Source organism: Mastigoproctus giganteus, chromosome 7 (genome assembly GCF_048544385.1).
Source record: "Mastigoproctus giganteus isolate SK-2022 chromosome 7, ASM4854438v1, whole genome shotgun sequence".
NCBI lineage: Eukaryota > Metazoa > Arthropoda > Arachnida > Uropygi > Thelyphonidae > Mastigoproctus > Mastigoproctus giganteus.
In genome coordinates, this window is record NC_143581.1 from 120,385,253 (window position 1) to 120,410,393 (window position 25,141).

Below are 25,141 nucleotides of genomic sequence, written 5' to 3' on the forward strand. Positions count from 1 at the left end.
CATCTTACTTTTATTCTTCAGTTGGGGTGCAGGCCTAGCCGCAAGTTTTTGCAGGCCAGGGGAAAATGCAGTGATAGTGTTTGTGTTGTTAGTATATACAAAGGGTACTAGGAAAGTTTTGCAATACAGCTTTGTTTATTTAATTTTTTCAAAGTAATTTCCTCTACATTCAATACACCTCTCCATCCTCCGAAACCAATTTTTAAACCAGTTCTGCCAAGTTTCACTAGGGAGTAAAGCACACTCGTTGTCCCAAGCCCGTAGAAGGTCCTCATCACTGGAAAACAGCCTCCCTTTTAGCTTCATTTTCACATGCGGGAACAGTGCAAAGTCGCAGGGAGCAAGGTCTGGACTGTAGGGAGGTTGCTCGAGAAGTTTCAATCCTGTCGTGGTCAAATATTCGGTGCAGGCTTTGGCGCGGTGAGCTGGAGCATTATCGTGATGGAGGTACCAGGTGTCCATTCTTGACTTTGGCCGCAGGTTCTTCATAGATCCAATGACTTTAGGCAGGCATTATTCAGTATATCACTTAGCTGTGACTGTCTTCTGCGTGTCCAAAACAACAAGTTCCACAATTCCACTCGATTTGAAAAATACAGCTATCATTTTCTTCTTTACAGATTGGGATTTTCTGACAATTACGGGTGTGTCGTCATCATCAAAGACCCAAACTTTGTTTTGAGCCTTGGTCGGCAGATCGTAATAGTACAGCCAAGTCTCGTCACCTGTCACGATGTTGTTCACATACCGAGATTGTCCCTTATCAAACTTTTTTAACATCTCCCGGCACCAAGTCACACGTCGTGTCATCTGCTCTTCAGTCAGTTGATGCGGCACCCAGAGAGAACAAAGTTTCTTCACGTGAAAATGATCTTGCACAATCGAATGAATTGCTGGTGCATTTAGGCCCAAAGTATCCTCTATCTGTTGGTAGGTCACTCGCCTGTTTTCGTCAAGCATTTTCCTCACAGCAGTAACGTTTTCCTCCGTAACTGACATTCGTGGCCTTCCCGGCCTCTCAGAATCCTCCAGAGTGAAATTTCCCCTTTGGAATTCTCTATACCACCTGAATATCGTTGTACGATGTGGACAATCATCATCTAGTGCAAGAGTCATTTCTTCTAAGCACTGGTCTATGGTTAAACCACGCACAAAATTATACTGCAAAACTGTCCTTATCTCATTTCGTGACCACGATGCCATCGCAAGCACTTTACACTCTCACTACTAATGAATAACTGAGCCCATCAACTTGGCGCGGCGGCTACTATGCACGTATGAACATGTCTCAACATGCAGCAACAAGCAGCTTCCTGTGATTCATTGTTGCGTCATATTGCAAAACTTTCCTAGCACCCTTTGTATAAAGTAATGTATGTTATTATTAACTTTGTATTCTTTTGGTGGTGTGGAATCTTCTCTCACGTGCATTTTTCAACATTTTAGATGTCACCATAGTCTTCAGCATCCCCAGAAAATCCCATAGGGAAGTAATCCCACTGTTCTAGGGGCATTTTAACACTTGGCTTCTCCTCCCCTTCATGTGACTGTGGGGATAGCCCAAATCATTGCCAGTATGCTGTGTGAAAACCATACAATGCACGAACTTGTGTGACCCACCAAACTTTGTCTTTTTCAATCAGCAACAAGGATATATAAACAGAATCCCACTAATCCAAATACCGATTTTCCTTCGGAAGACCCCCAAGCAAACAGAGGATAACATTGGGAAAGAACCTGAAACCATCCTGATTGATGGCACTAGGAACGACACCGAGGAACAAAAGATGGTACTACTTTCAAAGAAAAAGAACATGAAACCAGGTGTCCCAAAATTCAAACGGAAAACCAGGTCGCAAACTGAACCCAGCAAAAGTAATTTGGAACAACAAAATCAACTGACTGAGATGACTGAAGAAACGCAAACCCTAGACCCCCAACCTTACCAGGGGGCCCAATACCAGACCAGATTCTCATACTCAGGTCTACCCTGGAGGAAATCTTCGCAAAGCAGATCAAGTGAAAAAAACGATTCGAGCAGACATTGTCTCAGTGTGGACAAAACTGGAGACCATCCTGTACAAAACCCACATAGAGAACGAAAAAATAAACGCCACATTAAAAGATTAGAGGCATACCTGCAAGGCAGGGCAAGAGAAATGTGTGGAAATTCTCTTGACCCTACCTACTCAGAAGCGCTGAGGAGAAAAACCACCACTGTAATCATAAATGAACCTGCTGCCAAACCTGCAGCAGTGTCCTCAAGAAGAACACTCTTACCAACACCCAACATAGTCATCCTAAAGCCAACAGGACAAGATGAACATACAAGTGAAGAAATAAATAACTCTAGGAAGACCTCAGAGCTACCCGAATTAAAGCAATAAGGCGAGAAAACCAGGGATAGTAATAGAAACAGAGAACAAGGAGGATGCGGAAATAATCATGTCCAATGTAAAGATCCCAAACTTGGGCCTTACTGCAGAAACCCTAAGAAGAAAAGGACCATATGTCATAATATTTGATGTGGACCAAGACATCACCCAAGGACTCTAACCGGCAAAATCTATAGGAAAAACCTACAGAGAGGACTATCAGAGAGGGCTGAAAATCTAATGGTCATGCCCACGTATAAAACAAAGGGCCAGAAGCAGTGGAAACTGTAACTGGGTAGTGGAGCTGGCCCCAGATGCCTGGCAACTCCTGCGGGAACAGCGAACAATTTATATAGAGTGGAGTAGCCACAGGTACAGAGAACACGTGGCTATAATAAAGTGTTTTTGGTGCTGCAAATATGGGCACATGACATACACACACACATGTAATCAAACGGAACCAATGTGCGGCCACTGCTCCAAAAAGGGGCACAACTTCAGTAGCAGCCCAAACAAAGCAAAAGACCTTGTATCCGTGAACTGCAAGCTACTAAGGCTAGATCATACGCATTCCATAAAAGATCCAAAATGTTCGACATATCAAAAGTTCAAGTGTACATATCAACTCAGAACCAATTATGGGTACGCAACTTAAAAATATAACGACGGAGGGCTAAAAATTCACCAAATATATGCACAACGTGCAAAAGCAGTGGTTGCCTGAGTATGCCTAAAAGCAGAAGACAATGAGGATCGCATCCTTATTCAAGAGCACTACACTCACATGAAGCAGGTTAGGGGACACCCGCTTAGATTTAAAATAGTACAGAGTGACGAAGATACGCCGTGGGCAGCAATTATAGTCCGCAACCCAGAAATTACAGTAACCAAGATCCTGCAGTTATGCATGCCTTGGGCAGCATTTGCTCATATAATCAGCTCTGTCGGCTGCTTATACGGGTCTCTCTCTACTGCAGACCCAACATCAAGATTGACTTCACCATTACATATCACCAGTATGTCCAAACTACCCTAGTGGGCCAGAGGATCATAATAGGTGCTGACGTCAACTGCCTATCACCAGTCTGGCAAGGCACCAGAAACGGCCAAAGACTGGAAGAATTCCTGGCTAACTCAATACTGATTTTTTTTTTTTGATTTGGTAGTTGTTGGCGCATCGGCTTCTGTGGCCATATTGCACCTCCCAAGGTTTTTGCAGTACTTTGATCCAAGCCCGAGGCGGGAATCGAACCCGCGACCTTTGGGTTGTCGGGCAGGTACTTTACCCACTCGGCTAGCCCGGTCGGCAACTCAATACTGATGTTTAAAAATCAACCTTTCTGTCTCCCAACCTTCTGTAATACACTTTGCGAGGTGACCATCGACATCACCCTAACCACAAGAAATATTGATTCCCACGGGACCGACTGGACGGTGAAAAATGCATGGACCACATTGGATCACCATATCATACTATCACCTACTGGATACAGAGAACCACAACAAGAAACGCCGACCGGGCTAGCCAGGTGGGTAAAGTGCCTACCTGGCAACCCAAAGGTCGCGGGTTCGAATCCCGCCTCGGGCTTGGATCAAAGTACTGCAAAAACCTTGGGAGGTGCACTATGGCCACAGAAGCCGATGCGCCAACAACTACCAAAAAAAAAAAAAAAAAAAAACAACAAGAAACGCAACAGAAAGGAAGATGCTAAACAGATTTGCAATCTCCAAAGCCAATTGGGAACTCTTCCGAGAACAGCTCATTAATAGAGCCCAACATGATAGAAGGGGGCAAACCAGATAGGACAGCCAAGAAATAAGAGAGGACCCAGACATACTGCAACAGATAATAACACATTATAACCGAGGCAGCTGAAATCGCCATAACAAGAAATACGCCTTCCAACAAGGCTATGCCCTAGTGGATCCCAGAGCTGCAACGACAAACAAGATTAGTCCAACAAAAGAGGAAGGAATATCAGAGAGCACGGATATCGTGGCCGACCGCTGAGGTCACTTACCTGCGCCGACAATATACAGTACTGAGAAATACTTATACTGAGAGTATAAAGAAAAGTAAAAAATCCTCCTGGGAACAACTGGTCCCAACTAAAGGTAAGGAGAACCCCTGGGGAGTGGTCTACAAGGTCACAACAAATGAACTCCCGGGGGGGGGGGAACCACAGCAACTATGATGCCACAATGTACCCTCACCACAACATGGGATGACTCAGTGGCCAACATTTTGAACACCATTAAAAAGACCCACCAAATATACTCACGGAAGACCCAGGGGGTCACATCTGGTGAGCATGGGCTTGGCACACCCAGGATCCTGAGCTGGATATCATCATTCTTCTCTTTCTTGGTGATTCCCTTCTACTTCTGACTCTTGTTTTCTATCTCACTCTCTCCATATGACTAATAATAATAATAATAATAAAAGTCATACAGGCAAATGAGACCTATAAATAACACTCAACAAATGGAGCGACCAATTACCATGGATGAGCTACAGGAACCTGTAACAAGAAATGCCCTGGCCCTGACCGCCTGGATCCACAACTCATTAAGAGGATGGTGGAGCACATACTGGAACCCCACTGCACCTCTTCAGAGTGGGCCGTTTCCCAAACAGCTGGAAAACAGCACATCTCAAATTCATTCTGAAAAACCCAACTAAACCACCTGAACAACCAAACTCTTACTGTCCAATACAGGTATGATTACCAGGATCAGTAGAGCAGACTGGGGGCTCAAAAGAAAGACCCTGGAAATAATATACCGTGCAATGTTCCTACTTGTTATCACCTATGGAGCCAGTGCGTGGTTCACCCGCTCGGCCATAGTAACAAAATAAAAATAAATTAGAATCCATACAATACTACTCATTATTACCAGAGCATGTCGCACAGTAAGCACACCTGCGCTACAGTTGCTAGCCGGAGTTCTCCCACTTTATCGGGAAGTAGCCAAAAGGGGCTTATATTATAGATTTAAACAGGGCATACCCACAGAATTTCTGGGGATAGCCCCCCCTTGATACAACCAACACCTTCAATGATGTAAAAAGAAAAAAGAGAATAGCCACAAAGCTCCATGAGCTATGGCAAACAAATTGGGAGCAGGAAACCAGAGGTCTGGTTACCAAACAGTTTCTACCGTGGATGGCAATTGTTAGCCCAAAGCCACCTAAGTGGTATGCCTCTGGACTTTTTACAACACTTATATTTACAGGTCACGGCTCCCTAAAGGCGAAACTAACCACCTTAGGGCTGACTGATGACCCAAACTGCACCTGTGGCGAGAGTGAAGACTGGGCACACATTCTGTATGAATGTATAATATATGACATCCCAGAACAGAGCTAATAGCACAGATTGGCCCCCTTCCCAGGGTAGAAGAACATCTGTTCATCATAGAAGAGGAAAATTATAAAGCCTTTACATCTTTCACACAGAAAGTATTCGAAATGCGCAGAATCCAAAGAATGGCAATTCAGCCCCCCAGCAATTAAACAATAATCAATAGTTAAAATTGTCCGAGTTTCCCACCGCGCCCAGACGATGACTTAAAAACTGTCGGGATAGCAGTATTCGCATCCTGACAGAAACCTGACATAAAAAACCTCCCCAGGACTACACTGCCATGTGTAGAAACCTGGGGCCACATGCCAAATAAGTAACCACGTAGGGGAGGGGAGTGAGATGTAGAGGCAGCCAGGGAAGCAGATTAGCTAAAAAATATCAGTAAGCTACTAGCAAAGGGATGCAATGTAGAATGAAAGAAGAATGATTGAATGAGAATGATGGTTAGAATGAATAGGCTGGGCACTGTGTGAACTAGGAATTATGGTAAAAGAGAATAAATGGCAATTTGGTGGCATGAGGGAAAGAGTGAGTGGATGGGAATGAGTGGAAGGGCAAATGTAATTGGCCGAAAGAATACATAGTTAAAAATAACTTACATTACTTTATATATACTAACAAACATTTTCTAACAACACAAACATTATCACTGCATTCTCCTCTGGCCTGCAAAAAACTTGTGGCTAGGCCTGTACCACAACTGAAGAATAACAGTAAGTTGACCTGCCCAGAGAGGGCAGTACAGAAAGCAAGAGTCGAATAAATGAAATGAAAGCCAGAAGACTGAATGAAAGTTTAAGTGTGTGAGAAAAAGAACACTAACCATAAATGCTACAGTTAAATACACACAAACCCTACTTTTAATTAGTATTTAAATTTACATTACACATCATTGCATCCCCTCCCTGGTGTGTGAGAAAAAAGATGAATGAGTGCGAGCGAAAAAAAACAAACATATATATACAGGTTGGCCTTGATTAAAGCGATTAATTTGTCTCGTGAGCGCATCGCGTAAAACAGAAATGCATTAATCGAATATAATAATCAATAGATAAAATTATAATTGGTTCTTGACCTTCTGGAATGTCTATAAAGAATTTTAAAAATACCTTTTAAATAACTTTTTAACTGTATACAATGTAAAATATAATGAAACTAATTATGGAGTTAAATGTTTATTGCATAAAATAGCCGTCACCACCAAATACGATGCGGAAAGGTCAGGGAATGACCACCGCATATCCCGGAGCAATATGGCCTTAGTTGCTAATGCTCCTAAAAAAAAAAAAAAAAAAAAAAAACTAAACTAAACTAAACTAAGCATAAAATAGCAGTTCTCAAACTGTGCCGTGGAATATTTTAAATTTTCGAGGGAAACACAGCAATACTCGACAGCTGTCGAACACAGCGCGAACTATTAGCTCGAGGTGGTTCACAGTTTCACATTTCTTATTAAGTTGTTTGGACCTAAACGGAAATGTTAGATATTTCTTTTGGTCTAGGTGTGCCATGAAATTATTACTGTGACACTAAGAGCACCGTGAACCGAGAAAGTTTGGGAACCTCTGATATAAAATACATAATGAAGAAATGACTGTTGTGGAAATATTTGAACAGTGTTGACTTTCTCTTTTCATCAATCAATTTCCGATAGCCGACAAAAATCTTCTCTGGGCCCTGGCGAAATAAATATCACAGAGAACCTCAAACCTTCTGTGTGAGGTTCTCTGCGATACGAAAGATTTGACCTTGTTCTTTTACTGTTTACTTTTATCTGATTCGCGGTAACATTTTCATCTGGCTCATTTTTAAATGCAAGTCTGCATTGACTTTATTAGCAGGAGACAAACAAGTAACATGTCTTCTTCCGATGGTTGATGGAACACGCCAAGGCGGGCAGCAGGCAAATGTTTGTTTACTGCCCATCCGACGCGTGGTAAGCTTAACGCACAATTCAAATCTTTTTCAATTACTACATTTAAAAAAAAAAAAAAAAAAAAAGATCGCGTTAACTGGAAATTCGCATCGTGTAAAGTGAAAAGTGGTATAATTTTTTCAAATAGCGGTAACTGAAACATGCGTTAATCGAACTCGCGTTATGCAAGGCCTGGCTGTATGTGAAACTTGAAAGAAAAGAAAAAAGTATTTAGAAAAAAAAAAAAAAAAAGTATAAAAGTAGAATGCAAGTAGAGTGAGAATCCAGATTATGAATGAAGTAAATGTGTTTCTCTCCCATCCCTTCGCCTGGTGGGTTAACCACTGCCAACTAACATATCCCACCCCCAAAGCTAGATGGGCAGCTTGACCTTCCTACCGGATTTGACACTACTTGGACATGACAGCCATCATCACCGACAAAGACATTCTGCGGCTTTGCTGCCGACACCATTGGCGATCTGAACTGGGTACTCTAACCTGGTTCCCTTTAAAACCCCATCCCTGGGCAGGGGAGAGAGGAGACAGGTCTTTGGCTCCTCCCCTCCCTGCTTACCCCCATACTTCGCCTAGGGGGGTTCGTCTCCACTGACCTCTTTGGGGATGCCTACTCTATCGTTGGGCGCCTCCGTAGCCAGGTGGGCAGGGGCAGCAGTGCATAGCACACGCTTCTTGATTAAACTGAGGTTCGAGCCTGTGACCACCAAATACGGAGGATACGGAAAGATCAGGGAATTACCACCGCATAACCCGAAGCAATATGGCCTTACTTGCTAATGCTCCTAAAAACCAAATAACAAACAAACAAACAAAACAAACTCTATCATCCCTATTCTTCTATCTGTTTTCCCCCAGTCTTCAGTCTCCCTCTCTTCTCTCACTAAACCCCTCAGCAATGCTGCCAAATTCTAATCAACACTGATATCCTAAATGAAAACATTAATATCAAAAAAAAAAGAGCTACAAAGGTTTTACAATCAAACTAATAGAGAATGAAAATAAATGACTAATTTAATAATAACAACAATAATAATACTATAAAGATAGGTATACTTAGCTTTAACAAAAAAAAAAAAATTTTTTTTCAATGAACAAAGATAAGAAATAACAATTAGGAAAAAAAAATAAATAAAAAAAATAGGGATAACAATAACAATAATAACACAAATCAATCAATGCAACTACTTAATGTGAACTATCAAGAAAAGAAAACAACAAAATGCTTAGAAATACAAATTTCTCTGTTACCACAGCTTTGCTCAAATGCAAATCGCTTGTAACATATGATATGCATTGTATATGTTGTAAATTGACCTTGTATATTTGAAATTGTATATTGATACCTGACATTGTGTACAGATTGTAAATAGAATGATTACTGTATTGCTACTGTCAAATTCCTCCTCTGTAAGGCTTCGGCTGTTTTGGAGTAATAATAATAAAAAAAATAAAAAAAAAAAAGGTCTAAATTCTACCGTTTTCTTGTAAATCTCTTTTGGCCAAATTCTAGTATACACCTTTTTTTTTTTTTTTAGGCTTGCCACTGAAATCCTTGGAAATTAGGTGGTAGAGCCTTCCAGAGTAACTTAAATAATCTACTGGGTGCCTGATCTGCCTCCTCGTGGCAAAGTGTGGGCAATGGTTAGTCCCAAAAGGGGCCCAATGGCTAAATGGTCAGAGAAACAACAGAACATAATGCTACACAACAGACCACTCCACACACACTTTTTAAATCTCTGGCCACCACAGAGTTCTGTGTCACTCACAAAGAATACAACGCAGAGATGGGGGAACCCCTGGTGCAGTCAGACAACTAACAAACTTTACACTTTGTCCCATAGCACTGTTATTAACATTAAATAAACTCCTGGAGAGAATACTACATTGAAGAATACTGAGCCACTACAAAGCAGCTAACCTGGAGTCACCCAGACAATATGGGTTCAAACCCGGACTTTCCACCATTGAGGCAATTCGGAACCTCCTAGAAAGTGCACACAATGTAACGAAAAGTACTTCCTGGTAATTGCGGTCAACTTTGCCGGGGCGTTTGACCCCTCTGGTAGCCAAGCATCCTTGGCAGACTCCGCAAGGCAAAAATCCCCATGAATTTATACAATTGCATTAGATCCTACCTCTCTGACAGAAAAATCAGGGTAATGGCACTGTTCCAGAGTCTGACAAGATCGGTCTACAGGGGCAACCCGCAGGAATATGTCCTGGGGCTTCTCCTGTGGAACACTGTTTTTGATGAATTCCTGGCACTTGACTTGGGTGATGTCAACACAAAAGCTTTTGTGCATGATCTCATCTTAATGGTGGCAGCAAGCTCTACATCACAGTTAGAAGCCCGTGCGAACTACACACTGCAAGTACTCCAGGACTCGGCAAACCTGCATAAATTGCAGATTTCCTCGGCCAAAACAAACTCAATTCTGCTGAGAGGTGCCCTCAACATCAGACGGCCGCCCCAGATAAAAGTAAGGGGAAGCACAATCAAACTAGAAAAACAGATGAAATACTTAGGCATTATCCTAGATTCCAACCTGTCCTTTAAACAACAGCTCTTATAACTGAAGGAGAAGCTGATAAAATATGCAGCGCTAGTGGTCAGAGTAACACACAAAGACTACGGACTAAACAACAGAACAATAGCTGGGATGAAAATCGCTCTACTACAAAGCGATTTTTATCCCAGCAATTACTTATGGAGCCCCAATATGGTACGCCAAAGCAAGAACCGCTGTAAATAAAAGAATCCTTGAAATGACACAGTGAAAAATACTCCTCACCATTACCAGGGCGTGTAACACGGTGAGTACCTGCATGCTGCAGGTCCTGGCAGGAACTCTCCCCCTGGACCTGGAGGTGGCAAGATGTGGGTTGATGTACTACCTGGCAAAGGGAACAGCGATCACATTTGACACTTTAACACTGGACCCTACAAACAACCACCGAACGGAAAAACAAAAAATCATGGAACACCTGAAAGAAACCTGGCAGAGAAGATGGCAAGAGACGACCAAGGGTGAAGTCACACGGAAATTTATACCATACGTAGACAAGACCTATCCAAAGGCCTCCAAATGGTTCTATCCAGTATTGAACACCACCTTCCTCCTAACGGACCATGGGCCCTTTAACGCAAAACTGAATGCACTCGGACTGACAGAGGACCCAACTTGCACCTGTGGCAATATGGAGACCTGGCAACATATCATGCACAAATGTGAATGCTATGAGGAACAAAGATCAATAGTCATCATCAGAATAAAGTTCATACCAAAAGACAATGAGCATCACCTCCTGGATTTGGAAGACGAGTACACCTCGTTCAGCTGCTATGCCCAGGACATCTTTAACAGACGAAGAACGGAAATAGCTATCCGCTATTTCCGTTCTTCTAATACGGAAACACCCGAATAGAAGAACTCCATTGAAACTAACCAAGGAGGAGACATTCAAGATTACAGCATGGACATATCGCATGACTACAACCGATCAGACAAAATTACCAACAAAGATACCTCTCCATTCGTGACCTGGTGCAAAAGGCCAGGACTAATGCTCTCAATGAATATGACTATCTGAATTGACATCAAAGCAGTACTACAAACTGACAAGAGTCATCACCCCACTCCACATCAGTTGCCTTAACTGATGCTGAAGAGGATTCCACTTGGTGACTCTGAGCTTGTAAAATAGAGGTATAGACAAAACTGTTCCGCAGAGGAGAGCAGGTGGTAAGAGTGGTTTGATTTACATCAGAAGAATCATCTGACAGAGACTATTTGGCAATAAATTGCTCTGTTGAATTACTTGAATCATGAATATTAGCAGGCTTTGTCAAATTAATATTTGCAATAGTAGGAGTATTGAGGCCTGTGGAAGATGAAGATCTGGTCTCAATACTAAGGGCATCGTCAGGTAATGAAGAATTCTTATTCACTTGAGCCCCTTAGTTTCAAGAGTAGGTTCAGAATTCTTCCTAGCTTCTGTTAAGTGGCAAGACATAATTGACATGAGATTTTTAATTTGGGCATTAATGTCAGAAATTTCAGCCTGTTGATTAGTTAATATTGTTTTCATAACACGAATCTCCGTGGATAGCTCACAGTTTCCTTCATTGAGTATATTAGAATCTCTGTGGATAGCTCACAGTTTCCTTCATTGAGTGTATTAGAATCCAGGAGAATATCAGATTTTGCCGTATGAGATATGCTGATTAACTGAGTTTGAGGGAGGAATTTCTTCATAGTATTAAAGAGTAGTTCCTGGATTCATTTGATTGTAGAATAGAAAAGGCTGGATTCAGAGTTTCAGTAGGGAGGGAGTAGCGCTGAGATCTTCTGACAGCACAGGTATATGTGTTTGAGTCAATGCACCTGAAAGTTGATGCGATCAGAATCATAAGATTCAGAGTCAGTATTTCTAGATATTGGCATGATATTTGTCTTAAGTGAACTAGAGTAGGGCATTTGAACTTTGCTAGTGAAAGAGGAGGAAAGTGTCTCAGGTTCTGTGCTGTTTTTGCATTGCAACAGTTATAGGGCTTTTCTGGGAATTTCTGAGTCGACATCTATCACAACAGAATGATTTCTGACGACTTTTATTTAATTTTTTCAGGTCAGATTGGGTACAGTCATTGCATATTAATTGCTTACACTCAATACATTGGATAATGGGGTCAGAGCTGGTGCAGATGCTAGAATTTGGACAGAAGGTAGTATTTGTCATATTGAATTCAGATAATGTAGTGTTACTAGACAATTTAATATCACCACCAGTTGTGGTTTTGCAAACAATTGGCACTGTGACCAGTGGCCTTAGTTGTCCTGCAGTGAAATCCACAGAAGGGGTCTAAGTAGGGACGGGAGAGCAGAGCAGCTATGTGAAACTCTAATGCCGGGTCAAGGTCAAGTGTCTGTTGGACACATGTATAAGTTGAACTACAAGATAATGGCTGAAAGCGCTTGTATAAACAACGAACATGCAGAAATTCATTTAATACTTATCTGTTGTCTGCTTAAATAATAAAGCACATGCATCTGGCAATCCAAGGTCCTATCTTTATGTGGTGGCACTAATAGGAACTTAATACTTTAATTAAAAAACACACGAATCAAGAAAAGTTTACGGAGCACATCCTACAAATAGCCAAACACAATCGTCCCCCTAGCGGAGATGCCCTGAAGTTCACTTTTCTGTGATGTTAGTTTAGTGCTCACTGTTGGTAATGCTGGAGCACTGGGAGGTACTGATATTGGAGTGGCAGCTGACTGCAATTTTTGGGTGGGCTTTAGTGAGCTTAATAAATAGTGAGCAATGGGAGTGAAAGAGTCCCTTGGGGGAACAGCCATATCAGTTTGGGTCCTGATGGTACTCTAACCAGAAACTTTGTGGGCATATGAAGGCTTCCCTCTATTTATTGGTTGGATGGGTTTTCTGGCCTCTGGATAGGAAATGTTCAGCTCTGTTTTTAATTTTGAATCTCTTTTTCGTGCTTCCACCGCTGCCATGCTCGAGAGTATGCAAGGTGCCCTCCTTAGCAGTTAGTACAATTAGGCTTAGGAGCTAGACATTCCTTGCTCTCATGATCTTTAGCACCATATCGAGCACAGGCAGGGGTACCACGACAAGCTGTTTGTGAGTGGCTATACTTTTGACATCTAATACACCTCAGTGGGTTTGGTATATACATCCTCACTGGGCAGTTTAGATAGCCTGCCTTGATGGCACTTGGAGGCCGTGGAGTGTTGAACGTAAGGATGAGAACTCTGGTACAGACGAGATTCCCATCTTTTCGCATGGATATTCGCTTGACAACTGTCATTCCTTGGCCTTTTAATTCAGAGCAGATCTTTTCTTCAGAAACGTGAAGAAGATCCCACTCTGATATGACACCTCTTGACGAGTTCTGAGTTTTGTGAGGGGTTACGATGATCAGTATTCCCCCTACAGATGTGGCTTTCAAAATTTTTTCAGCATGCATTGTATTTGATGCTTTCACTAAAATATCTCCATAACACAGACATTTCATGAATTTAGGTGATCGTGCCATCCCTTCTAATCCTTTCTGGATAAAGAAAGATGATATTTTTCCAAATGACTGCTCTCCGGTGGGATGGAGAATGGTGTTACAGATGGTCTTTTCTCCTCAGTTTTGGCTCTTTTAACAGAATTGGTGTCATTATCATCTGATGATCGATTAGGTAGGGGCCTTGTTGGGGCCCCAGAAGAAGTAGAATTTAAATTACTCATAGGAGTAAGATAAAAATTTCCGATGCCCCTAAGTACCTCACCCACCACAGAGCTGTACGAGGGGATGCCCACTCATGAACTAGCAGGTACTGCGTACACGAATGGGACGCCAAGTTAGCTTAGGAGAAACATACCCACATTTCCAATAAGACTTAATCCTGTCCCAGGACCAAAGGGAAGGAGGGAGACTTATTGGAATGCAGTTGACCCTAGCAGTAAGAACCACCCACCGATTGATCCCAGTCGGGCCGTCTTGTCAAAACAGGGATCTGAAGTGGTGTATCAAGGCTATGCCCCTCAACCACTAGAATTCCCCTTTCCAAGTTTCCACGGGTCGTGGCGCACAGCTGCACACACCGGATTCCAATTATGTAACCCCGGAACAAAGGTATGGGCATTAGATCCCAGTGATGCTAATCTGGAAACCCGACAGCATCACTGGGAGTCCTCTCACCATGTACAGGTGCCTACGCCGAGGGCTACGCTCAAGGAGGCGGAGAATGAAAAAGACCTGTGGGTAATTGTGCAGTCAGATTTGAAGTTCTCTGACAATGCAGATGGGCTGCCAGAGCAGGTCACGAAGTTTTGTCAATGATATATAGGAATTTTGCTAGCAGAGACAAGGTGATGATTATCCGTTTGTATAAGGCAATGGTCAGGTCACACCTTGAGTGCTGGGTACAGGTCTGGATCCCTCATTTTAGGAAGGATGTAGAGTTGCTAGAACGAGTACAGAGAAGGGCAACAAGACTGGTGAGGGGAATGAAGGGGTCCTCTTACGAAGAAAGACAAGTTCTGCAGGTTGCAGCATATGGAGACTAAGCACCTGTGAGGTGATCTGATTGAGGTGTAGAAGACTTTGAATGGTTTGAGAGGCTCAATGCTGATGGGATACTTTTGCTTGCTCAGACTAAGAACCTGATGGGTCATAGATTCAAATTGAGGAAAGACAGTTGTAGAATAGATGTGCGGAAGTTTGCCTTTGGTCAGTAGGGAGATGAATCCAGGAACAGACTTCCGTCTGTGGAATTGATAGCTTAAATAAATTTAAGCCCAAACTAGACAAACATTTGGAGCTGGGCAAAATGGGAAGGGTTTTTTTTTTTTTTTTTTTTTTGCTGATGCTGTATAAGCTTGCTTTCTTGCATCATATGTCCCAACTAATGATGATAAAAAAAAATTAAGTAAAATAAAAGTTAATGTAAACCTAAGACATACTATATTAACATTAAAAAAATGCTACCTTCTAGTAAACTACCATTTACTAGAAGGTAGAATTTTGTGCCTTCATTTAGATAATGTGATACTAGTTATTAAATATCTCATCTGATTTAAAAATCACACATTGTAGATAAATAAGATGCTAAAATGGCTGAGACATATGCCGTATACTTACATGCTATTTCATCAAGAGCAGTGATGACCAGTGATGATGCACTCTTCTCAGCCATTATTTGCCTCAATTCTACAATCTTCATCTTCCATGACTTTCCTAGTTTGACATTTTAATGTTCCTTAAGTAAACTGAAGAGCACAAAGTAATTATCATAAGCATAACTAACAGAGTGCAATAAAAATTATCTATTTATTTGGAAAGGAAAAACAAAATATAAATTCACGTTCTCTTAAACTCTGTGGAAGACAGTGATCATAACCTTATGCAATAATATAAAACAATTCCATTCCAACAGTTGGCAATAGTCATAAGTTAAACCTATATCTATTGCTAACTGTTTGAAACATATGGCTTCTTTTTTTTTTTTTATAAAAATGAATACATGGAGAGAAAGCAAACAATTCTTAAAACTCCAAGGAGACTGTCAGCACTTTTCAATATATTTCAATAGATTGTAGATTGTAAGATTGTAGATTGTAATTGTAGATTGTTCAATAGATTGTAGAGTCTGAGATTGTAAACATCACCATTAAGTGGTATCACTATCATCAAATGATTGATTGGTTTGGATATTTTACTGGCACATCAGCTCCTATGGCTATATTGCACTAAACATATGATTCATGGTTTTTTTCACTGATGTCTATCGTTATGATGTTTATATCAGATTATAGCAATTTATGCGTTTTTCAAAAACTGGAAAACTTCAGATATATTAGATGTTATATTATTATTATTATTATTTGGTTTTTAGGAGCATTAGCAACTAAGGCCATATTGCTCCGGGAGATGCGATGGTCATTCCCTGACCTTTCCGCATCCTCCGTATTTGGTGGTGATGGGCTCGAACCCCTGTCTAATCAAGAAGCGTGTGCTACACACTGCTGCTCCTTCCCACCTGGCTATGGAGACGCCAATATATATATTAGATGTATCTGACGATATTGTTCGTAATGAAAATTTGTCCGTTCCTTTTAAGAATTTATAGGTAATCTGACGTTCTCGTGTACAGTTAGGGTAGTCAAGTAGAATATGTTGGACTGTTTGCACTGTGTGACAGTCAGAGCACTGAGGTGGAGATTCAGCTTAGAGCAGGTAGGAGTGGGTAACATTGGTGTGTCCTATTCTTAATCTGCTCAGTATAACTTCTTCTTGTCTGTTGGTTCTTGTACTGATTTTCCATTGTTGAAACCACAGTTTTATCTGTAATAATTTGTTACCAGCTTGCTCCTGCCATTTTAATTGCCACTGTCTTTCGACGCTATTTTGAATTTTAGTTTTATAGCCTAGGTATGGTATTTTTATGGTACTGTTGATTGGGTTAACCACTTGTTTTGCTGCTTGGTCAGCTTGTTCATTGCCATCTATTCATACATGTCCGGGAACCCAGCAGAAACTTATATTTTTCTTTCGCTTTGCTAGTTTTTTTTTAGCATGTTTTGTATTTTACATATGGTCGGACGGGCATTTATGGTGTTATCCTTTAAGGCTTCTGGGGCATTGAATGAATCCGTGAAGACTATTCTGCTAGGTGTCTTGCTAAACCATATATGGTTTATGGCTAGTTGTATACCCTCCAATTCGGCAGTATAAATGGTGCACTCTGTTAGGATTACTTGGGAGATCATGGTATTTGGGAACTTGGCAGCTATTCCTACCTTAGTTTCTGTTTTCGAACCTTCTGTATATATCAGGGTGGAATTGCAATGTTGGTCTTTGTAGGCTGAATGTAACTGCTGGAAATTTTGCTTAGGTAAAGAATCCTTTCTCCAATTATACATATGGTTTTGTTTGTTTGTTTGTTATTTGGTTTTTAGGAGCATTAGCAACTAAGGCCATATTGCTCCGGGAATATGCAGTGGTCATTCCCTGACCTTTCCGCATCCTCCATATTTGGTGGTGACGGGCTCGAACCCCGGTCTAATCAAGAAGCGTGTGCTACGCACTGCTGCTCCTTCCCACCTGGCTATGGAGGCGCCCTTATGCATATGGAGATCACATGTTTTTTACATAATATCCCATGGTAGATATGGAACTTTAGGAGAAGTTGTTATCTGATTGAGATTTAAATTACATTGCTGTAGTAGGTCTTTTAAATAAATGCCTGCTGTTGTTGGTATTTGGATATGCTCTAGGTATGTTTTCCAAACTTGTTTCATGTAGAATTGTCCATATTGGTCAGGTATTGATTTTATCTTTGCAGTGCAGCATAACAGCAAGTTTTTTCTCTGGAGTTGTGGTGGCTCATGAGCCTCTGCATATAGACTGGTAATGGGTGATATACTCCTAATACTGTACATAAAGCATTATGATCCATTGCATTAAGCCATCTCAGGGCACTTGGTTATATACAGTTATATACGGGGCTTAGAGGGTAACAGATAATCTGTGTGTTATCAGACACTCAGTCTAAAACACTAATGGATCCAATATCTTTCTATTTCAGAAGATTTAGGAGAAGTCCGATTGGCCTGCCTCCCTGATATCCACTCATGCACAACTTCTCGATGGTAAGCCCTGTTACGTCACTTAAGTGTAAACATGAAGAGGAAAAGACCAAACCCTCCAGCACATGGCAGCACAATGAAACAAATGGCCCTCAGTCCCCAGTGGCTTTCGCTCCCTGTCTTATGGCAGCGAGAGGGCCAGAGTGGAAGCAGAGAGTGCTATAAATTTATGCTTATGTACATAGCTTAATCAATACGTACTGTAATATGTACATACTAACTAATTGATATTTATATTCACTGAATTTCTGGGTATGACCAGGCTGCCATGCACGGAAACTGAACTTGGCCTTTTACAACGTAAGGTAGCTTACTGGTGAAGATAGGATATTAGAGCTGAAAAAGGAATTAGAAAATGTGAATTGGAATATACTCACACACCAGCAGGGCTTTTGTGGATTTATTGGATGATTGTTTTCTACATCAGCATGTTCGGGAGGCAACTAGAGGGAGTAATACTCTTGATTTGATTATCAGCAGTGATTCTTCATGCATTAAGAATCTGCAGATAAATGAACCACTAGGTGGCAGTGATCACAGTGTGCTGAAGTGGGATTTACTCAAAGAGGTAACTACCATTAGGGGTAAAGGGAAGGGTTATTGCTTCCGTAAAGGCGACTACGATGGACTGAGACAGTATTTAAATTCTATACAGTGGGACCAACTGATGATGTTACCAACAGCAAATTCAAAATGGGAAGCATTCAAAGAAATTACCTTGGAAGCTACTAGGCTTTACATACCAACTAAGAAATATTGTTCAAGGTTTAGGCCAAAATGGATGTCAGATTAACTAATGAGGCATATGGCAGAGAAGAAAAATGCATGGGATACTTACAAATTAACACATGACACAGAAGCCTATGATAGATACAAGTTGATATGCAACCAAGTTACAAAGGAGGTTAGGCAGGCGAAGGCAGATTACGAGAAATCCTTGGCAAGGGATGCAAAGAAAAACAGCAAAGAGTTCTTTACTTATGTAAACTCTAGAAGGAAGGGGATGAATCAGATTGATCCACTTGATATTGATGGGTCAACTGTTGATGATCCTGCTCAGGTAGCTAACAAACTAAATGAATATTTTGCATCGACATTCACACATGAGGAGTTATTCAGCAAGGGGAATGCCAGAGGTGTATTCAACTCTAGCAGTAAGCTACAGAATCTTGAAATAACTGGGAGTAAAGTGGAGGAGAAACTGTTGAAGATAAACACAAGAAAGGCACCCGGGATGGATGGGATCTATCCAGTTATATTAAAGGAGGCAGCAAAGGAAGTAAGCAAACCCTTAGCCATAATTATGAGAGCTTCCTTGGACTCAGGGGAGGTATCCATAGACTGGAAATGTGCAAATGTGACCCCAATTCACAAAGGAGGATCAAAGGCTGACACAAGTAATTATAGACCTGTGAGCTTAACTTCTGTTCCAGGAAAATTAATGGAGGCACTGGTTAAAGAAGCACTGCAGGATCATTTAGACAAGACTTCAGTTATAGCTCAGACACAGCATGGTTTTGTTTAGGGGAAGTCTTGCCTGACCAACTTGATTGGATACTATGATGCAGTCACAAAAGAACTGGATGCAGGGAATAACTTTGATATTATATACTTGGATCTTAGAAAGGCTTTTGATACTGTTGCACATGGAAGACTGCTACACAAATTGGAGCAGTGTGACATTGGAGGCAAATTGCTGCTATGGATAAAGGGGTGGTTGAGGGGGAGAAGACAGAGAGTGGTAATCAATGGACACTGTTCATCGTGGACTAATGTTATTAGTGGAGTCCCTCAGGGCTCAGTGTTGGGTCCATTATTGTTTTCTGTATTTATAAATGATATTGACGATGGTACATCAAGCTTAATGTCCAAGTTTGCAGATGATACAAAGGTTGGCAGGGTTGTCAAGGACACTACTGACACTATGCTGCTGCAACAGGATCTGGAGAGGTTGAGCAGATGGGCTGAGAGGTGGAAAATGAAGTTTAACATTGACAAATGTAAAGTACTACACATGGGAAACAGCATCCTCAGAGCAACGTATCAACTCTGTGGTACTACACTGACTGTGGTAGAGAATGAAAGGGACTTGGGGGTGGTTGTGCAGGCAGATATGAAGTTCTCTGAGCAGTGCAGACGGGCGGCAAGAGTAGCTCATGGAGTATTGTCAATGATATACAGGAATTTTTCCAGTAGGGATAAGGAGGTGATTATTCCATTGTATAAGGCAATGGTCAGGCCTCACCTAGAGTACTGTATACAGGTCTGGAGGCCTCATTTCAAGAAGGATGTAGAGCTGCTGGAACGAGTACAGAGAAGGGCAACAAGATTAGTGAATGGAACAAAGGGGTGCTCTTACGAAGAAAGGCTTAAGTTTTGCAAATTACAGTGTCTGGAGACTAGGCACCAGCGAGGTGATCTGATAGAGGTGTATAAAGCCTTGAATGGTTTAAGCATGCTCAATGCTGATGGGATTCTTCCTCTAGCTCAGAAAAATCACCTGAGAGGGCATAAATTCAAATTGAGGAAAGACAGATGTAGGATAGACGTGAGGAAATTTGCCTTTAGCCAGCGGGTGGTTGGTTGGTGGAACCGACTTCCATCCCTTGTGGTGGAGGTTGATAGCATAAATAAGTTTAAGGCTCAGCTGGACAGGTATTTTGAACGAACAGAGGGGTGAAGTGGAAGTGGGTTTTTTTTTTTTTTTTTTGGCTGATGCTGCATAAGCTTGCTTTCTTGCATCAAATGCCTCTACTAATGCTAATGCTAATGCTAATCTGTGTACTCACACAAGCTAACAATTTCTCACACACCTAATGCTGCCTCAATAATATCAGCAAATATTCTTCCACCTCTTCCTATTTAAGTGCATCTCATTCCATACCTGTAAAAACAGTCTCTCCTGTTTAGAAGCACAAACCAAGCCATGATAATTTCTATCCCATGAGCCTTGCACAATCTCTCCACAGCTGATTTGATTGACACAGCACTCATCACATACTCCGGCCTATCATGTCTGTGCAGAATTGGAGGCACTTTCAAATATAATTCTAATCCAGGACTTTTTCTTAACATTGCCTAGTACTTGTTAAGGATATCCTCAAATCTCCTACCCTTAATATCATTAAAGTAACAAGGTGTACTAATGATAATATGATAATGTAATACATTTCCTGTTTCACAGACAACAGAGTCATTAACAATAGCTACTTCGTGTAATACCAGAGCTTTCTGCCCTGGAGAATTTTGCTGTGTTGTGTGATGCATGGGTGTACCTCCAGTAGCCAAGTGCTTAATGGGCCGCTCTTTTTAATTCGTTTGATGGTATCAACCGTGTTCCTCAAGTTCTCATTTAAGCCCATCGGAACACTGAACTGACACTTGATCTGCTCTTTCTCCCTGCAATGAAAGCATACAAAGGCATCTCCTTTGGCGATATCATGTCCCGTTACTGATAACTCAATAATACGGCTACAAGCAGACACTGTATGTAGCCCTGAGTCGCAAGGGAACCACAACTGATGGTTATTTTGAGCTGCAATGTATCTTTTTCCTAAATGTTTTTTCCAACACCAATCTCCATCATGACAAACATACAAATAGTTATAGCTCAGCAAACTGTAGTTATTTGTATAGTAACTACATACAAATAGCTATAGCTCAGTAACTACAGTTATTTGTATAGTAACTACATACAAATAGCTATAGCTCATGGATCTTATTCAGTTAGAATAAGATCCATGTTGATGTAACATTTATTTACTCAGACTGCCTCAGGAGTCACCTTCTGAAACTACAACATAAAGTTATGGGACAGGCTGGAACCTTACCTTCCCTCAGTGTTTCAGTAGCTTTTCTGACACTCTTAACCAGTTACTATATTACAATAACTAATTCAGACTAATGGGGGGGGGTGGGATTGCATCATTGAAATTCCTACAAATATATATAAATATTTTTGTAGTTCACAAAAACCAATGCTCGAAAAGTTCTATGTTACCAATTAATTCTAGTTTAACGTTAACTTTTAGTTAAATTTTTTGGGTAAAATAAAAAAAAAAAAACATAAAGCACATATTTATACATGCAAGTTTTTATTTTCAATTTCACTTAATAAACAAGCAGTTAAGAACCAGTGACCATTAGCCAGTCATTTCATGTTACAACTCATTTTTACACTTCACACTGGCTGAATAAGCCAGGACAATAGTGTAACAACTTGAGTACCTGAATTAACCATAAGGTTAGAAGGGGTGTAGATTTGTAAAGCCAGTTTGGAAGGAGATGGAAATGCTCTTCTTGAATAGCTACCTGATTTAGGGACAAAAATACTTCACTACAGATCTGAAATAATTAACTACTTTATATAATTTGCAATGTCAGTGGTATAAAGTGACATGCTGTTAGGAAAAGATTGATGCAGCATTTTTTTATACTGCTATTACTAATAAATTATTGTAAATAAAAAAGTTTATCAAATAATACCCAAAATGCATTTTAACAGGCTTGATGCACTCCATACTATTAGTTCAGTGGTGCTCTCACAACCAGTGAATTTCAATCCTCCCCAATGAGGTTTCAAAAGATTGTATCACAAAATCAGAATAAATCAAAAATACAAGTCACAGTCTCAAACAAAAAAGAACACTTCTTGTGACCATAAGAGGGTCACAGGATGGCTACAGACTGGCTAATGAAAAAGTAGTTGTCACATGCTAAAGAGTGAAAAACATTGCATTACTTCAATATAAATGACAAGTTAGAGGTTTAAAAAAATACCTGCATATGCATCAGCTAAAGGTTCTACAAGATTATTTGGAGGTAAAGGTCTGTCTTTCCATAATATATCTACTAGATTTTGTGCTACAGGGGCAAGACTATGGCCTGCATTATCCAGTTCTTTAGATAAAGACTTCCACACATCTGAAATTATATTTATAATAATATCAAAGTTAAAAAAAATTATATAAATATAATGTATATTTTTACTGCAATATCTAACTTATCAAAAAAATGTTCTGAGATACAGCAAACAATTCACACTACTGACTATGAAACTGTTTCTAACAGCAACAACAAAATACTTAGAAATATCTGGAAGTTGCAGATCTCCTTTCAGGGATAAAAATTCCACTCTCTATGATCTGTATATAAAACAGTGGAGAATGGATGGTGGCTTTTTTCTTTTCATCGTAAATTTCTTTGTAGCAAGCAAGCATGTCATTCACCCCTATGTTAACTTTTAAGAATCGTTCGCTGTCGGGATCCATCTTTTCAAACCCTTGCCATTGCTGATGCAATTTCATGAAATACCATTGCCAATCTCTCTGGTGTTGAAGAATCCCGTTTAGTTCATCTTGAGCTTCGTCATTTGATTCATCTTTAGCGTCATTTCATCCTCATTTGGTTCATCTTGAGCTTCGTCAGTATTTACTTCTTTCACTATCGCTCCCCGCAAGTCAATATGTTCTTCATTAGATAATTCCTTCTCTTCTTCCTCTATTAATTCCTCCACACCTTTGGCATCAACCTCCAACTGAAGTAGCTCTGCAATCTTTACAATCTTATCTGTAACCTCTTCATATGATTCATCTTTTTCAAATCCTTCGAAGACTTTTACCTGCCATGGGCATATTTTCTTCCATGTGCCATTTAAACAACTTTTATTAATTTCCTCCCAGGCCTTATTAATGTTTAAGATGGCGTGGTAAATATTGTAAGATTTCCAAAATTCTCTTAACGTAAAATTTTTCTCATTGTCTACTGCAGACAATGCCTGAGCAAATGTTTTGCGTAAATAGTATACTCTTAAATTTAAAATAACACACTGATCCATACGTTGAATGAGTGAAATTGTGTTTGGCGGTAGAAATATGACTCTCACATTCGAATTGAAATCATCTAGATGCGTAGGATGTCCAGGAGCATTATCTAATAGAAGCAAAATCTTGAAAGGAATGTCGTTGTCTTTACAATATTTTTCGACTTCAGGAATGAAGATGCATTTAAACCAATCCTCAAAGAGAGATATTGTTATCCATGATCTCTGGTTCGATCAGAAATGCACAGGTTGGGTGGCTTTACTGGTGCCCTTAAATGCCCGAAGGTTTCCAGAATGGCATACAAGCAGTGGTATTAATCTGTAATCTCCCACTGAATTAGCCCCAAGCAAGAGCTTGGCCCTATCTTTTCACGCATTGAAACCTGGAATTGTCTCTTCCTCTTTGGCAATGAATGTTTGATCCTGCATTTTTTTTCCTATACAGAGCAGTCTGGTCAACATTAAAAATTTGCTGCATTGAATAGCCGCATTCATCAATATTTTTTTCCAACAGATCACAGTACGTATCCTTAATATCTTGTAAATACTTGTTGCTTTTGCTTGAATGGTCATTAGACTCAGGGGCACTTGCTTCTGAAATCTGATTTTCCATCCATATTTTTAACAGCTGTTTCATCTTTGATATAGGACCTGACTGCTATTTTGTGATTACTGTTGATCTTAAGTGTGTTCATCCTTTGACATGTTTTTTTATACATGCACTGTCCTTTAAAATAGTATTCACTGTTGAAGCAGCAAGACCCAATTCCCTTGCAATAGATGACAAACTTTGTCCTGCTTTGTACTTCTTAAATCATTTTTATCTTCATTTCTAAATCAGTGTTGTTTCATTTCCTAGCACTGCTAGCATTTGCACTTTCTCTTCATCATTGTAATACGTAAATAGGAACGAAAAGAATATGATTCAAGATTTCAGTGAAGGGGAACACATTTCACCATAACTGACGTTGTAGAGTGAATATCATCTTTTAAGGGCACAAAAGGTGATATAGTTGTACACGTTGGCACTAATGATATTAAGAGTAGGAGACCGGCGGAATTACTTAATAAGTACAGGTCACTGTTCAAAAAAAAGCCGTGAATTAGGGCTGAATTTGAAAGTGTCTGCAATTCTGCCCAGACACGATAGGAGGGAGTATATGATGAGAGCCCTGTCAATCAATTCGGCCCTGGAAAGATTGTGCAAGGCTCAAGGGGTACAATTTTTTTCAGCCTGGTCTGTACTTGTTAACAGGAGAGACTGTTTCTACAGGGATGGGATATACTTAAATAGAAAGGGTGCAAGAATGTTTGCTGATGCTATCGAGGCAGTGTTAGGTGGGTCGAAAAACTGCTAGATTGGGGGGATACAAGGACTAATAGATTAACAGTAGCCACTGGCAGAGGTGAAAGTGATTCTTACACTGCTTCTATTGGAATGAGCCACAGCCTGGAAAATAAGACGGAGGATATTTCAG

At 40.5% G+C, this 25,141-nt stretch overlaps 1 protein-coding gene across 2 annotated transcripts in view; it reads right to left on the reverse strand.

Annotated features, from left to right (window-relative positions):
- Positions 1 to 25,141, reverse strand: part of LOC150083167 (xaa-Pro aminopeptidase 1-like) — an 886,380-nt gene that overhangs the window by 476,411 nt on the left and 384,828 nt on the right. For both annotated transcript variants that reach the window (XM_090377885.1, XM_090377886.1), the window contains 2 exons: positions 22,622 to 22,765; positions 15,336 to 15,431 (listed from right to left, as the gene is read on the reverse strand). In XM_090377885.1, the coding sequence (XP_090234011.1) occupies positions 15,336 to 15,431; positions 22,622 to 22,765 (240 nt within the window). The remainder of the gene's footprint in view (positions 1 to 15,335; positions 15,432 to 22,621; positions 22,766 to 25,141) is intronic.